The 14,255-nt window shown below is 40.4% G+C and overlaps 2 protein-coding genes across 6 annotated transcripts in view; one reads left to right on the top strand and one right to left on the bottom strand.

Moving 5' to 3' along the window:
- Window positions 1-14,255, bottom strand: part of RB195_006454 (uncharacterized protein) — a gene marked incomplete at both ends in the record, with an annotated part of 83,289 nt that overhangs the window by 54,443 nt on the left and 14,591 nt on the right. For all 5 annotated transcript variants that reach the window (XM_064179543.1, XM_064179540.1, XM_064179542.1 and 2 more), the window contains 6 exons: window positions 7,797-7,952; window positions 8,961-9,044; window positions 9,102-9,166; window positions 9,221-9,391; window positions 9,453-9,550; window positions 10,746-10,818. In XM_064179543.1, the coding sequence (XP_064036485.1) occupies window positions 7,797-7,952; window positions 8,961-9,044; window positions 9,102-9,166; window positions 9,221-9,391; window positions 9,453-9,550; window positions 10,746-10,818 (647 nt within the window). The remainder of the gene's footprint in view (window positions 1-7,796; window positions 7,953-8,960; window positions 9,045-9,101; window positions 9,167-9,220; window positions 9,392-9,452; window positions 9,551-10,745; window positions 10,819-14,255) is intronic.
- RB195_006455 (uncharacterized protein) lies at window positions 11,534-12,014 on the top strand (the record flags this gene model as incomplete). Its single annotated transcript, XM_064179544.1, has 2 exons — window positions 11,534-11,684; window positions 11,875-12,014. The coding sequence occupies 2 exons, from the start codon at window positions 11,534-11,536 to the stop codon at window positions 12,012-12,014; spliced, it is 291 nt and encodes a 96-aa protein (XP_064036490.1).

Here is a 14,255-nt window from a genome sequence, read left to right as displayed (position 1 = left end):
GTTAAGCGCATTTGGTGCTGAGGATATATGGGATAAAACCATAGATATCCTGTTGGAATGCGCCAATGCGTTCGCATTTAATTGAGAATTATTTTAGGATCATTCACGTGTAAACAATAAACGATGATTTGAGGGTTCAGCCGATGTATCAGGCTAATGCTCCCATATTCTCAAACAAGTATGTCTCGATTTCTGAATTCGAGGGAGATTTGGTTGGTTCGAGGCAGTTTCGGACCGTCGACCGTCAGCAGTCGCGGCAAAAACTTTTACCTTTGCGTTACTCCCGCCCCCCCTGTACATATAGGATTTCCTCAAGTGATTTTAAATAATTCAAATACATAGGATGGCAAACGAAGTTAGGTACATCCTACGTGCTAATAGTGTGACTACACCAGAAGCCGTATCTAAACGCAACGCAATGAAAGAGTATGGATCTAGCTAAGCCTATTCTTTCATGGTTTGGTTTCTGGGAATTTAATACCTCTCCCTTGTTAACGTGGGTATTTAATAACTACACTTTTGGAGCTTAGTGATTACGTGGGATTTGAGCGGCACAGCGTTGAAAAGAATCAAATTGTGTGCTACTTATTGAACGAAGGGAGATCGCATAATTTTTTCTACCGGAAAAACGGGTTTTCCAACTGTAAACTTGTTGTGCTTCAACTCCAGTGTCTTTGCGCCGAAAACTAATTCCGAAACGTATTTGTATTTCTTTTGTCCTTATTATTCTCACAATTCTGGACAAATATACGTAATGAGACCCACTATCCAAAGAACCAAAAAAGAAAAGAAAAAGTAAAGTAAGTTTCAGAAAAGTAGTTTAACATTCGGCATAAAATCAAAGCACGAAACTGAAATGCAAAGAAATTATTTTCAAATCGAAAATATTTAGTTTATTGTACTTTCACAGTAGTAGAAAAAACTGCTCCCACTGTTGTGTGATCCTACACAACTCTTTTAGAGTTGAAATTTTTTTCAATTCTCAGGAGGTAAAACAAATTTTTAAAAAAGTTCAAAAAAAAAAAAACAAAGCACTTTTAAATGACAGTGAAATTGACATGCTGCTGCTGCTGGATTTCGTCGGATAGAAGTCCGTCTTTTTTTGTTTGTAAAGTACTTGAGAGAGCACAGGATAGCGAAGTATTCAGTACAGTCGACAGAAATTCAACAATAAGAAGGAATAAAAAAAGAGTAGATGAAATTTCGCACAACTTCGTGTAGTGTAGTAGTAGGAGGTTTGGCTGTGACTGCATGGTCGCTGGTTCGAAATCGCAGTAGACCTACCAAACCTTCCATACCCCGGGTGAAAAAGTGGTGCAAGGCTTGTCTGAGAGTACAACGGCTAGCAACATCAAGTTATTCTACAGGCGATACACGAGTTCGTAAACCTCAAATGATTTTCAACCAGGGCGAAAGCATAAGCGCATCTCAAGCGGAGAGATCACTTTATCCTCTCCTGTCCTTTTATCCATGCCTTCCATAAGCTGTTATAGCTGTTAAAAAAAAAAAAAAATAATTTTAAAATTTTTTTTTGGGATTTTTAAAAATTGAACCAAAAAGAGAGCAGTCTTCTGCAACTACGGAGCTATCAAGCAAATCCAGCTGGGGTGCACAGGACGGAATTGGTGCGATGGGCGCAGCTTAAGGGTTCGACTGGTGATTTAACGCAAAAAGGTGATCTTAAAAGGAAAGTTTTTTTAGATTTGTTAAGAGATTTTCTGGTAGCTTTCAGGTTGCGATCAGTCAAAAAAAGCTCTGGAGGATTGCGCCTGAAGTAGAAAAAAACGACAAATATTTGTTCAATTCAATATCACGAGGCAGAACACAACAACGAAGCGAACTGCAGGTAAAATAACGAATGTAGCAGGATTCGGTGAGCTGAGGGCTGTTTATATGTGGAACGACCCAAGTCGCCTAATCCACACATTCTTTTGCATAATCGATGCCAGCTGCCCTTGAAAGAAGCCTTCGTTTTCGTTGTCGCGGGCCCCCGGCTGCTGCAAGCTGACTGGTAACAATGCCTCCACCGCTAATTGCCGTTGCTGGGGAACTTCTGCTGGCCATGTGGCTGGGGAACTTCTGCTCTGCGTCGCCGCCGTATTGAAGGAGCGTTAGGAGTGAAAGAAGCGCAAGCAGTGCTGTGCAGAAGAGGCAATGAACCGAAAAATCGCCGATGCTAGATTACGAACTGGTGGCTTCTTTAGTGCTGAACGGCCACGAGTTGTGCGGTCAGCATACCGCACAACCGCAAAGAATTAACGGTCTCAGAATTTCATGGAAAAAAACTCAATCAGAATAGCAAATAATTTTTCCGCAGAAATTTTTTTCCTATGAAGGTTGAAAGGACAACGGATGAGGTGGATAAATTTCTTCGGGACCCGCTATTTGTACTCGATTCAAACTCTAACGATAGAGAAATATTGATGAATTGTCGATTTCAAGTGATTTCAAGATGGGCCACCGATGTGTCGAGTTAGTGACCACATCCTCCTAGAGGAATTTAATTCTTAGCATTTTATTCTGTCTTATTGTTCATGCTTCTGTTAGTTCATTCTTCATATTTCCACTTCAGTTTTTTCCTGTCACCGAAGTACGTAACACTAGCTGGCCCCGGTGTCGAACTATCAAGCATATTGAAGTGACTGGAAAGTGGTGACTTTTTACCACTGCGCTATAACCGCCCACATCGTAAGTATTTCACACACATATTTTGTATGCTATATTGGATTTTATGTTCATGTTTTTATTTTAATTCTTGCAATCAGTATTTACGATTTGATCTTCAATTTTCGTATTTCTACTTTAATATTAGTATGTACGTTCACTGGAAGAGGCCGGACAGTGAAGGTTTCTTCTCTCAAATTTCTGGCAGATGACAGCATCCGTTCGCTTCTGGCGCAATATCGGATCCATGAAGTGATGTTTTCAAAAGAATTGAACTCATTCTTTTTCGACTACCGTGACCCCTTTCAAGGAATACTGTTACTAGCTTACCTGAAATGCAGTTACCGTTTTTGCATCTAACATGTAAGGCGATTTTTTTTCTATCCGCAACAAATTATTGTATTAAATGCATGCGCTGTTTCACTGGTGGATCCCGCTGCGAAAAAAACTCGTACATTCGTCAATTTGATTTCAAAGTGCAACTTCTTTTGCCACATTTCTTTACAAACTATGCCATGACTTGCAGGAAAAGTCGGTTTTTTGAAAATCTGAGTATCAGGATCGCAGGGCTAAAGTGTCCAAAAGAGCCATAGCGGATAAAAATTACCGTACAAGGCAGAATTGGTGCATTCGTTGGGCCATTCCATAAATTTAATGATCATAATAAAATAAACACTAGAAAAAAGATAGCAATAAAGCAATAGACCGTAACAATACCAAACTACATATGTCTTGTCCACATCTAGAATACGTCACGACAGTCTGGAGTCCGTTCTCGGAGAAGGACATCAAAAAGTTGAAAAATGTACAACAAATTCTTACTAGGCTGGTTTTTTGAAGATGCTTTCCCCATCAGAGTTACCCTGAGAACTTTCCTATGGAATTCGATTTAACGTCATAAATTTAAAGTGTTTGGAGTACCGACGAGTGGTTAACGATTTAGTTTTGGATTTTCGTATATTATGAATGAAAGTGAAATATTATGAAAGTTAAACTAAAGCCAAGCAAGTATTGGATTTTCAATTTGCACTATTTGAAACGCACACGAAAACTCTTCTCAGCTGCGTTCAACTCCTTTTTCTGCAGAGTTGCGTGCTGAATTAATTTACTTCAACCTGAAGTTATGTCTAGTCCAAACTCGGAGATATTCGAAAACAGGGTGTCCATATTGGATGTCCTTATTATTCAAGTTAAGAGCGAAGCCTAAAATTTTACTGTTTCAGAGACGTCGAGCAAGTTCCTTCTCTAACAACGATCGCAATAAGTATTGGGTTCATCCGTGTTTTAAGGTCACAGTTCTAACTTCTTTTGTCTTTCTGCTGTTCTTTTGTGACACTAGCTAGCTGGAATCCTTCCTTGATATGCTCTTTTTCAAATGCGTTCCCACAGTTCAACCTTATTATCTCCTAGTGGTGGGTAGCCGTTCAAGGATAGCAAACTTAGCGAGCCCTTCCGCTTGAGGACCCACCACCCGTTGGTCCAGAGCTCCCGATGGAGTGGCTCGTTCTGGGTTAAAGGCATCACCCCACGAATCTGAGGTGGTACGGACTTCAGGTGGAGTACTCGTACACGGGACTGTAGATTATGGAGAGAAGGGTGATTCCTTCCATTTCTTCCTAATTGCCGTGAAAAAAACTTCCCGGAAGATACGGCTTTGAGCGTTCTGGCGCGCTATTTTCTACAACGGATTCGATTGGAGCCCGCCAGCCTTGTGTGCACGAGACGCATCTTCCGGACCGTTTTTGTACGACAATTAGGAAGAAATGGACGGAATCACCCCCTCTCCGTAATCTAGTATCCCGTGTAAGAATACTCCACCTGAAACGCGTACCACCTCAAATTCGTGGTGTGATGCCTCTAAGTTGCTCACCCAAACTCTGGTTTCTCCTGTAGCCATCTAGGTTTGGGGAAAGGATTTCTCACCTTCTGTAGTAGGAGAATGACCTGCCAACCGACCACACAGTGTGCTGAGAAGGTCCACGCTTGCTGCATAAAACTTAGGCGAAATTCTAGTGAGCTCTGTCCCTTCCTGTTTCTGTACTATGGTACACCTGTGGGTGTTCTCAACTAAATAAATAAATATACAATAAAAAATACCATGAAAAGAATTTCAGGTTGAGTGAGCGTTGGAGGAAAGGCACTAAACGTCCACCAGAAAGATACTAGGTTTTCGGATGACTTCACCGGCATATGCTTCCTCACTGCACGACTACGCCAGATCTCAGCACCTCAGAGAGGAAGGAATCGACAAGTTGCCCGAGCGTCGGCATACAGCGGTAGACGGAGATGCCGCGTACATCTGATTTCCAGGGCTGTTCGTTTTTAAAATTTTCACAAAAGAGTTGCGCTGGGAAACTTATTCATCAACCTAAAGAAGAGGGTTGTAAAAGCGAAGGAGAGTATATATCAGACCAAAAAAAAATCACGTATTGGTAATTTAACTATAATTTGGTTTATTCTCAAAAAATAAGGTACAAAGTACCGAGTAATTTATAGGATCACCCAGTACAAGCTGAAGTGCAAAATCGCAAGATGGTGAAAAATTGCGTGCGCCATAAAAAAAACGCTCAAATTTTATTTTTTTGCCCATGAACATTAAATTCTTTAGAAAAAACAACAAATTGAAACATCTCATAATTACGAAGAATTTTTGAAGCGGGCGCCGTCAGCCTTGAGCCTTGAACCATCTATTCAATAAAATCAAAAATAAAACCAGTAAATAAAATAAACTTTCAAACAGAAAAGTCTAATGGATTGAGTGAGATCTAATGTCTAATGGACTGGAATCTCTGCAGGTCACGAATCTTTCGTCAAAAAAGAGCCGGTTTTGGTCTCGAGGACGCGCACGGTTGTTTTGGCTCAGTGGGCTGGAGCTCAATCCTGCTGAAAGGTAAGATTGGGAAATTAGGATTTTGCTTCCATGACGCCGTAGCTTTCTGGAGGATCTTTTCCTCATAGGCCTTAGCATTAATTTTGTCAAAGTCCAATATCACATGCACGTAATTTTTCGCCCCACTGTACTTTGGATATTCTTTATCCAAAAAAGGCAATAGGGCTAGAAGAATAAGACAGAGACGGAAAGTGAAGACAGTGATTGGTGGCAAATGTAGTTGGTGGTTGACTTTGGAAAGGAGTGTGGAGATTTGAACAGAGATAAGAAAAAAGTAACTCTGAAAAAAGGATGAAATATGTGAGAAGATAAAACAGAATGGGCCTAGCCGCGTCTAATCAAAGGAGAAATTTTTCATTGAGAAGAATATCGCCTCGCCAACGGCAACTGCACTGCGAACAGCTGCAGCGATTCGCCGAATACAAATCTAATTAGTAGGACAGAAATGCTCAAAGCGACAACCGTACGGGCTCTGAATAAGGCAGGCTCGAGCGGACGCGCGCCGTCGACTGACATAAGCGGACTGCATGGCTCGATGACGTTTCGAGTTCTTCGGGACTACCAAAAAAGAACGCATTTCAAATTGGAAACATATGCCTTTCGAGTAATCCACGTGGACAGACTCCTTCTGGAAGCGGCGACTCATTTGTTTTGAAGAATCGATGGAGGGATAAAAAGGCAAAGAATAAGCAAGACAATGGGCAAACATAGCGAGAATGTTTCGTTCACGTCTTCCAGAACTCCGTCTTCTTTTCGGTGAAAAAAAAACAAGAGAGAAATTCACGAAGATTCTGCAGCTCTACTGAATAAGATGCAGAGGAAGTGAATGGAGGCACCACATCAGATGAATTCTATGCGAGTAACAGTAGAAGATCAAAGACATTTACTTGAATGCAAAACTCAATAAATCAACGAAAGTGGCAGTCGCAGCGAAGAATCAGCTGAGAGTTCCCTCTGAGGTATCAAAAGGACATACTCACCGATAACAAAAAGAAATCAAAGGAATAGGTAGCATGAAACGAAGAAGAGCTCGTGATGGTAACGAAACGAAAAGGGATCATTTTTTCGAATGAATCTTTCTCATTTCTAGTTAAGGAAACAGAAACAATAACGACACTACTATTTGAACGAGGGTCAAACCACAAAATTTCAAGATTTTGAAAAAACATAATATTAGCTTATCTGGAAATAAAGAGTAGATTTTGCAAAAACCCTGGAGCGGAAAGAAGATTCGTACAAAGTGAGTAAATGAATGAAACTTGCAGTCGCAGTGAAGACATAATGACACTTGTGGTTGTTGAGAGAGTGCTTAATTTCCGAGTGAGTTGCATATTCTTACAAATCAGGTGCTTACGAGTGGGAACTTAGAAAAAACTTCACGAATAATGTTTCAGATTCGTGTCATACGCAGTCGCTGCGGCTCGAATGTTCGTAATTTTCACAGAAACTGATTCTTTGTTTTCAAGTGCACGCGCAGAATCTCCGCGAAGGGAGTCATAACAGAGGCAGAGTCGAATCAATTCCGGAGAAGATGTACGCAGAAGGAGATTTACGTGGTGATGGATGAATTCCACCCTTGAGGTACCTTGCTTCAAGATTTACGAAGGCGCAATTCAAAATTAAGACGGCCGCGGGCTCGCTCGCCCAGATTAGTTACTTTTTGGCAGGGATACGGGATTATAAGCAGATCCAGAGAATTTCGGAAACAGAACAAACCATAATTGATGAATAATCTCTTCAGGAGACAAAAGAGAAGAATTTAAACAGCGGACAATAAGCATTTTGCATGGAATCAAGTGAAAAGCATTCGATGCGGTGTTCACGGAAATTTTCGATAAGTGCCTTCCACTGTTAGGTAAAAGTAGCAAAAGTTCCTAGAAATGACAGCGAAAATCCGAAACATTTGTTGAAAATCCCGGAATGAGAAGCCTCTTTATCATTTGTTATTCAATTTGGCAAAAGAAGCAACACCTAAATCAAAGAGGGTGTAAAGAGATGTCTCGTCGGGCGAACTAAAACCTCTTAATTCTAATTTTTTCGCAATTTTTTTTGGTGTTTTGCATTTCGCTGATATTCTTGAAAACTACTTACCAAATTTTAGCTAGTAATAGTGCGTATCCAGGTTCAAAAATTCGAAAACTAAGAGTTACTAAAAATTATTAGATTAAAAACTGAAAATTTAGAAAACGAATTCTGCTTCTAAAATGCTGAAGATGGAACTGAGTGAACTGTTTCATCGCACCTCGGTGATGTTTGATACACTGGTTGTAGACGCTCGTAGACTTTGAAGGAGAGCACACGTCCGATCAAGTGCGATATTGTGATTCGATGTAGATAGATGGGAGCCGGATTCACTCGGATCTTTCCAGATAACAGCGACGAAAAATAGGTGATGTATCTGAATGTGAGTGCTCTTTTGATTAAAAATGCACAGATATCTTTCATTCACTTCACTCCCCTTCACTTCGTTACATTTTGCTCACCTTCTCATAATCGATTTTATACTTCATCTCTGCTTTTTTTTTTACTTTTCTGTTAACATTAAATCCTTAAATGCTCAAAAGCATACAAAACGGTATTCTCAACTTCTTCACTCTTCTCTCTTTTTGTCTTGTTTGCCTTTCGAGCTCGTCCATTGGAAGAATGAAGAAGTCCAATCAGCCAAGTTTGGATTCTGGACGCGAGGAAGATGGAAGACATTCCGTGGCTGCGTGAAAAGCTTCGCGAGGAAGTTTCGTGCTCAAGACTAAGATCTATCCAAGCATGCAACCAGACCTATTCGAAATTCGAATGTGCGAAGCGTTTATACTTCGGAGTCATGCAATAGTTGTAATCTCTCATACACTAAATGCGTTCTAGTTCTACCAATACGGTTGATTCTTTTTTTTTGTCGATCTCGTAGAGATTTCTCCACGCTACACCGTTTTCACTTTTCAATAGTCGAATTGTGTTGTTGTACTTCCCAGTAGTAGATTTACGGAAATTATTTGTTTATTCCTAAATAACGGTTCAATCTAATTGCTATGGTACACTAAAAAGAATTAAGAATAGCTGAAGCAACCTGAAAACTCTTTAGCTAGCAAAATCAATCTTATTTAACGCCAAAATTAAATGACTATAATATTATAATGTTAAAAATCATAGTTGATTACGTTAAAATGAGTTAAGGATCAGTGGAGAGAACTTTTTAGCTAACAAAAACAATAAGACCTCAGAAAAGTGCATATTTAAACTCATTCAAATGTCCGATATCAACCTTTCAAAAAAAAACAATGTCGTTACCGTACAAGTTCCTGTGTTTTTTAAAGAGATGTGTGCAAATAGATACACTGCATTTTTTATCAGTCAGTATTCCAAGATTCCAGGAGTAAGAAGGTCTGACCTGTCAGCCAATTGAAACTCTTACCGCTTATGGCTGGGTTGTCCGTTGGCCCCGATGTGTTTGTCAGCAAATCGTCTCATGTCGTAGCGATCTTCGATGAACTCATCGCTGAAAATGCACTCAGTAAATGAGCTGATCAACCAGTTCAGGAAGAGAAGGGCTCACTTGCTGCAAATAGCATTGTAGTGCATGAATGAAGCAAGAACTATCGCTGCTCTGCTTGTGTTCCCCTGAAGACAACTACAGTTATGGTAGCTGAGCCGAGCGCTGAGCTGTGAGCTCACCTTGCAATGAATCACGATCACATTGCTGTTGTTAATCGTAAGCCACTGTTCGAATTGCTTGCAAAGTGCGCACAGTCGATCCAATGGAGGAGCTAATCGTGGAGGCCAACCAACATTTTCGGCCGCTAAGCATCTGGATAGGTCCTGGCGTGGTCGTGACACATTCCAGACCTTGAGAAGGCGAGTGGGGACACGTTGAAGTTTGCACGAGAGAGAGAGTAATGCTGCTTACTTTGAAGTGCTCAAAATGTTTTGTCTTCAGTGTAAGAGCGGCGGCCTTCAACGATGCTACGTACGCTTTTTCGGTTCCCTCATCAGGCGAGCATAAAACTGCAAAACGAGGACAGTTTTTTTTTCGTTGGAACATAAAATTCTTTCCCTTTTTTCATAACAAATTTTTCATGACAGTTTTAGTTTTTTAACTTTTTACTCTCTTGCTCAGTTTCCGGATGTATTCGCACGTTTTGAAGAGATTCTGTGAAAATTCACTTCGGGAATAATTTCGCAAAGATCAACCAAATAAAGGCCGTTTAGAAGATAAGAGGAAATAGCATGCTGAATTCAAACACCATACCACCACAGACCACTACCAGCGCAGAGAGTTCCACTCTTCACCTAGTTTGTTTTAATAAAGTAAATATGATAAATAAGTGAAGCTTAAAACATAAACACGTCCTCTATTCTTATATAATATGTGTTTATTATACAACGCATCTGTAAAAAGATAAATAAATTTAATATGTAATATGTAATGACAATAGCAGTATAATAACAACATGATATACAATATGTAAATATAAAAATGAATAGCACCTCCCACTACCGGAAGGTAGAAACTACCTTGAAACCATAAAAGGATCAAGGGAAAAAAATTAGAATGTCAAGCAGAGACCATTATTTCTTTGAGATATGCTCATTTTTAATCAATGTCAAATCTTTCCAACATAAACCAAGGCCCGATCGTGCAAAGACACATCGAGTTTTAGGTCAGTCTTTACTGATTCTATCTCTAACTTCTCAAACCAGATCATTTGAAGGGATAAACCGAGCGATAACAAGATAAACTTATGTACAAAATTCTTAAATAAACTTTTTTAATTACCACTTAATTATCATTATTAATAATTAATAATTTTTTACCACTTGGGTTTACGCAATAGTCGCGGCCAAAATAACATTATCAATAAGAATATCCAAACAAGAAAATCCGAGCACAATTCCCCAGCCAAACTTAAGCTTCAGAAATTGCTGACAGTTCAATCCGGTCAAAAAATGGCTTTGCGGTGCAAGCGACGTAAGCAAGTGTCCGAGTGTCTATCGCGCTGAAGTCTACTGTATGTTTCTGGAAAGCACAGAAAAACAGAACACCGAGTTTTTTTACCGGCTGGAACATACTCACTCGATCCCACCAACAAGGTAAGTTCAATTTTTGATAATTTATAATCCTTCAAGAAAGCTTATCCAATGTGGAGAATACGAGAGATCGTGCAGTAAAACAAATACTTTGCATCTCGAAGAAGTTCACCTATTATTCTCTGAGTGACGTAATGCAGAGTGAGTCCCTCTTCCACCGGACCGCGTACAACCATCCGATTGTTCTGAAATCCAAATGTTTTGCAAGGAACACAGAAACGAGTGCACACTCAACCATGAAATAGAACTAGAAAAGACATCAGCAGCGGGAACGAAACGTAACGTAGCAGGTTCGGTGTAAATTGAAAACGAGGACAATCAATGAACAGTAATTGATTTAAACATTTTCCGGTTCATTAACGAGAGCTCTCGAACGTGGCGGTGACCTTAGTGAGGCGGTTTTTGCCGAAAATCCAATTGCTGACTGCTGTTCTTAAGTTGTCGCGTAGAAATAGGGCTAATGCCGCGTTTCCGGCTGCCAAGGTGAGGCCGTCCGTATCGGGTTACAGAGGGTCGCTCGACCAATAGGCTCCCTTTGTTGTAAGCATAAGCAATCAACTATGCGGCGAACACCCTAATATGAAGCTGGCCGTACGTGGTCTTTTCGTCCGCTGAGCAAAAGTGGTAAATTTCAATCGTACTTAAATTCAAAGCTATTTCCCAGCACGAACATTCCCAGCCCTATTGCAGAGGCAGCTTGTAACAAAACTGGTGACGTTAGAATCTCTCTATGCATAGATGGAGGTAGAAGTATGAAACAGCGTAATTACGCTTGATTCCCTGACGTGGTCACGAATTTGTGGAAGTGGTTTTTATCCTAACTTGATTTGGGTACCTAGCTCGACTTCACGCAGGGAATGGCTTCTCTGAAGAATCAGAGGACTGTGTTGAGCGCAGAACATGGGAAGGAATGCGACCTCTTCACAACGAAATCATCAAAAGCAGGAAATGAATAGCGGAAACCCGAGTCTCAAGGCCCCACAATCTTTAGAAACGGTATACCACGAAATTGATGATGTTGGTTTCTGTCCACGGAAAGACAGATTTGAGGGTATAGGCTGCGAGTATAAATGCGGTCGCTTTCAATTCCCACTAGTGGACCTGAAAATGTGTTTTAAACAGTCCTGTGTGATCCCATCTTTCCAACGATGCAACTCAGTACGACTGATAGAACGACGGCAATCCGCGTTCTGTCACTCGTAATGAGCATCCACGACAGAAGCAGTTTCTGCTGCTTTTAGGAGTGAAATTGGCTGGAATGCGGACGTTGGACGACGACGGAGTTGCCCGCGTTCTATCTTGCAAAAAGGTGTCTCGTTGGGAAGCCGAATCGCACAAGTCTACCACACGCTGTCTTTTCTGGATCACTAGGGAAAATTGAGCGTGATCGCGCTCATAATCGTAAACATCACTCTCATCTCTGCCTATCCGTGAAGAGATTCCAAAATCATCGATTTCGTGATGTGCTGTTTTTAAATAAAAGGACAAAATGTCTGGCGTTAATCAATCCGCTTGGGATGCGCCCCCACGTTCACTTCAATTCAGAATCGTTTGAGGTTTACGAACGTGTAACTGGCCTATGCAATGACTTGCGGTGGCCACCCGATGTGCCAAGTCAGTGTTTTTATCCCCCAGACAAGTTTGGTACCAGTCTGTATCGACCCCGGAGGGATGAAAGGCTTGGTGACCACTAGTGTGGATTCAAACCTCCGATCGCTCTGTGGGCAATTTTTTAAACTTTCGGAGTGGTTCAGAGCCTTATTATCACTTTTTTTGGTTTATTATTCGCTGGTTTTCGCTCGTTCACTAATCTTCTTTCTTAGGATTCTCTTCTATTCTAAAGATAAAGATTGCCTACTACAACTAGCTATTTACTTTAATTACTTCTGCAAATATTTAAAATTTTTGTGTATTAATTTATGTAGAGCGGTCCTCAAAAATTCACCTCTACAGCACCAAAAACCACTGTTAATGAAAATTAGCATAATCGTTTGGAGAGCGAATTTCTTACAAAGAAAATCTTATTAAAATTTCCCTTTGATGCAACAAAAAGAAAAACGACCCGCGAAGAACCTGCGGACCACATAAATGCAGAATCCTGCATTCGCGCTAAATTTTCAAATCAATTAAGAAGCAGTGCTACACAGAAAATTGAGAATATTGTATACTCTCTTAATGAGAACGAGCTCTTGACTACCAGACCTAGTCCTTCAAAAAGGAAAAAAAACCACTTGGATAAGAGTGTACGGTTTCAGCTCAAGTACCATTCATCAGAATTCTTACTTCGGTAAAAAAAAGAGTGGTTATTTTTGGCAGGCAATAGCAGCCGTGCTTATTCTTCTATGAAGTGCTAGAAAAAGAAAAAAGAAAAAATCCTGCGATTTCCTTAGAAGTCAGAGCTACACAATAGCTAAGAGCTGACTTGGAAACGTCGGAAAAAAGATTATGTGGAATTATTTGTAAATCTTACGCAGACTAGCGAGGAGATGTACACATAGTCAGTGCCGGATGTGTTCAACCGGCTGAGCGTGACGCATCCGCCGCAGCGTTCGCTGCTCCTTCTGCGCTGCCCAATCGAGAGCGCATCGTGCTGATCTTTTTGAACACATTCGCCGTTGACTACATGCAAAATGTTTAAAAAATCAGCGTCCGAATAAAATAGGTAAATAAAGTGTTACGAAAGTAGGAACCTATTAGCGAATATTTAAAAGGGGCGAGTTTTCTCTTGTTTTTTTAGCCTTGGAGGTTCAGAATTTCAGAGTGGGATTTGCGATTCAGCACTACAACAGAATCTACTTTCAATTTAGCAAAATTCACCACAGTTCACTCAAAGAAATTATTTAGTCTTCAAAAGGAGGGAGGGAAAAATGCTAGTACTGAAGGAAGAAGTGCACTTGGTGCCAAAAGAAAACCAAGCCTGAAGCCAAAAAAAACAACAAAAAGGTCAGCTCCACTTCTGCACTAATTCTTCACCCCTATGGGTGGCATTGATTCTCGAGTCCTCAAATTTTTTCCGAGGACCACCCCGAAATGAAATCACTGCTAAACTACGAGACAGGAGGACATGAAGATGAATGATGGAGCGGATTCGGCCACAAACTCGCGTCAACTAAGCCGGCCGGGTCGGAGTTCAGCAATGCAACGAAATGAGAATAGAGGAGGTTGTTAAACGAGGTACCATTCAACCAAAAACCGTAATTCTTCATAAAGTTCAAAATCAGCACTGGAAAAATTGAATTAAAAGTATATGTTCTTCACGTCACAAGGATTCAAACTGTGAGCATCTTGACAAGTTATTAGGGAACTTCGCTTGCACTTTTATCTAAAGCCAAGCGGAAGAAAAGTTGTTTTCCTTCCTAAAAATTTGAATATTAACAGAGACCCAGAATATTTCCAATGCTTTCACATTGAGCTTGTTCGGCCTAGAATTTAACTACCATTAAGATTTCACCTTAATTCGCCAAAGTAAACAACGACCGAATTCGTCCAAACTAAAATAAATGAAGAAATAATAAATTAATCGACTATCGCAACTCCTGTAGGGACAGCACCCTACTTCAGAACAGAATTCTAAACCAATTCAAATGGCAGTGTTTGAGTTTTATGCAAAATCCGAATCGCA

The sequence above is a fragment of the Necator americanus genome, chromosome I (genome assembly GCF_031761385.1).
Source record: "Necator americanus strain Aroian chromosome I, whole genome shotgun sequence".
Lineage (NCBI taxonomy): Eukaryota > Metazoa > Nematoda > Chromadorea > Rhabditida > Ancylostomatidae > Necator > Necator americanus.
Note: the sequence above shows the minus strand (reverse complement) of the source record. Positions and strands in the feature narration are given on the sequence as shown.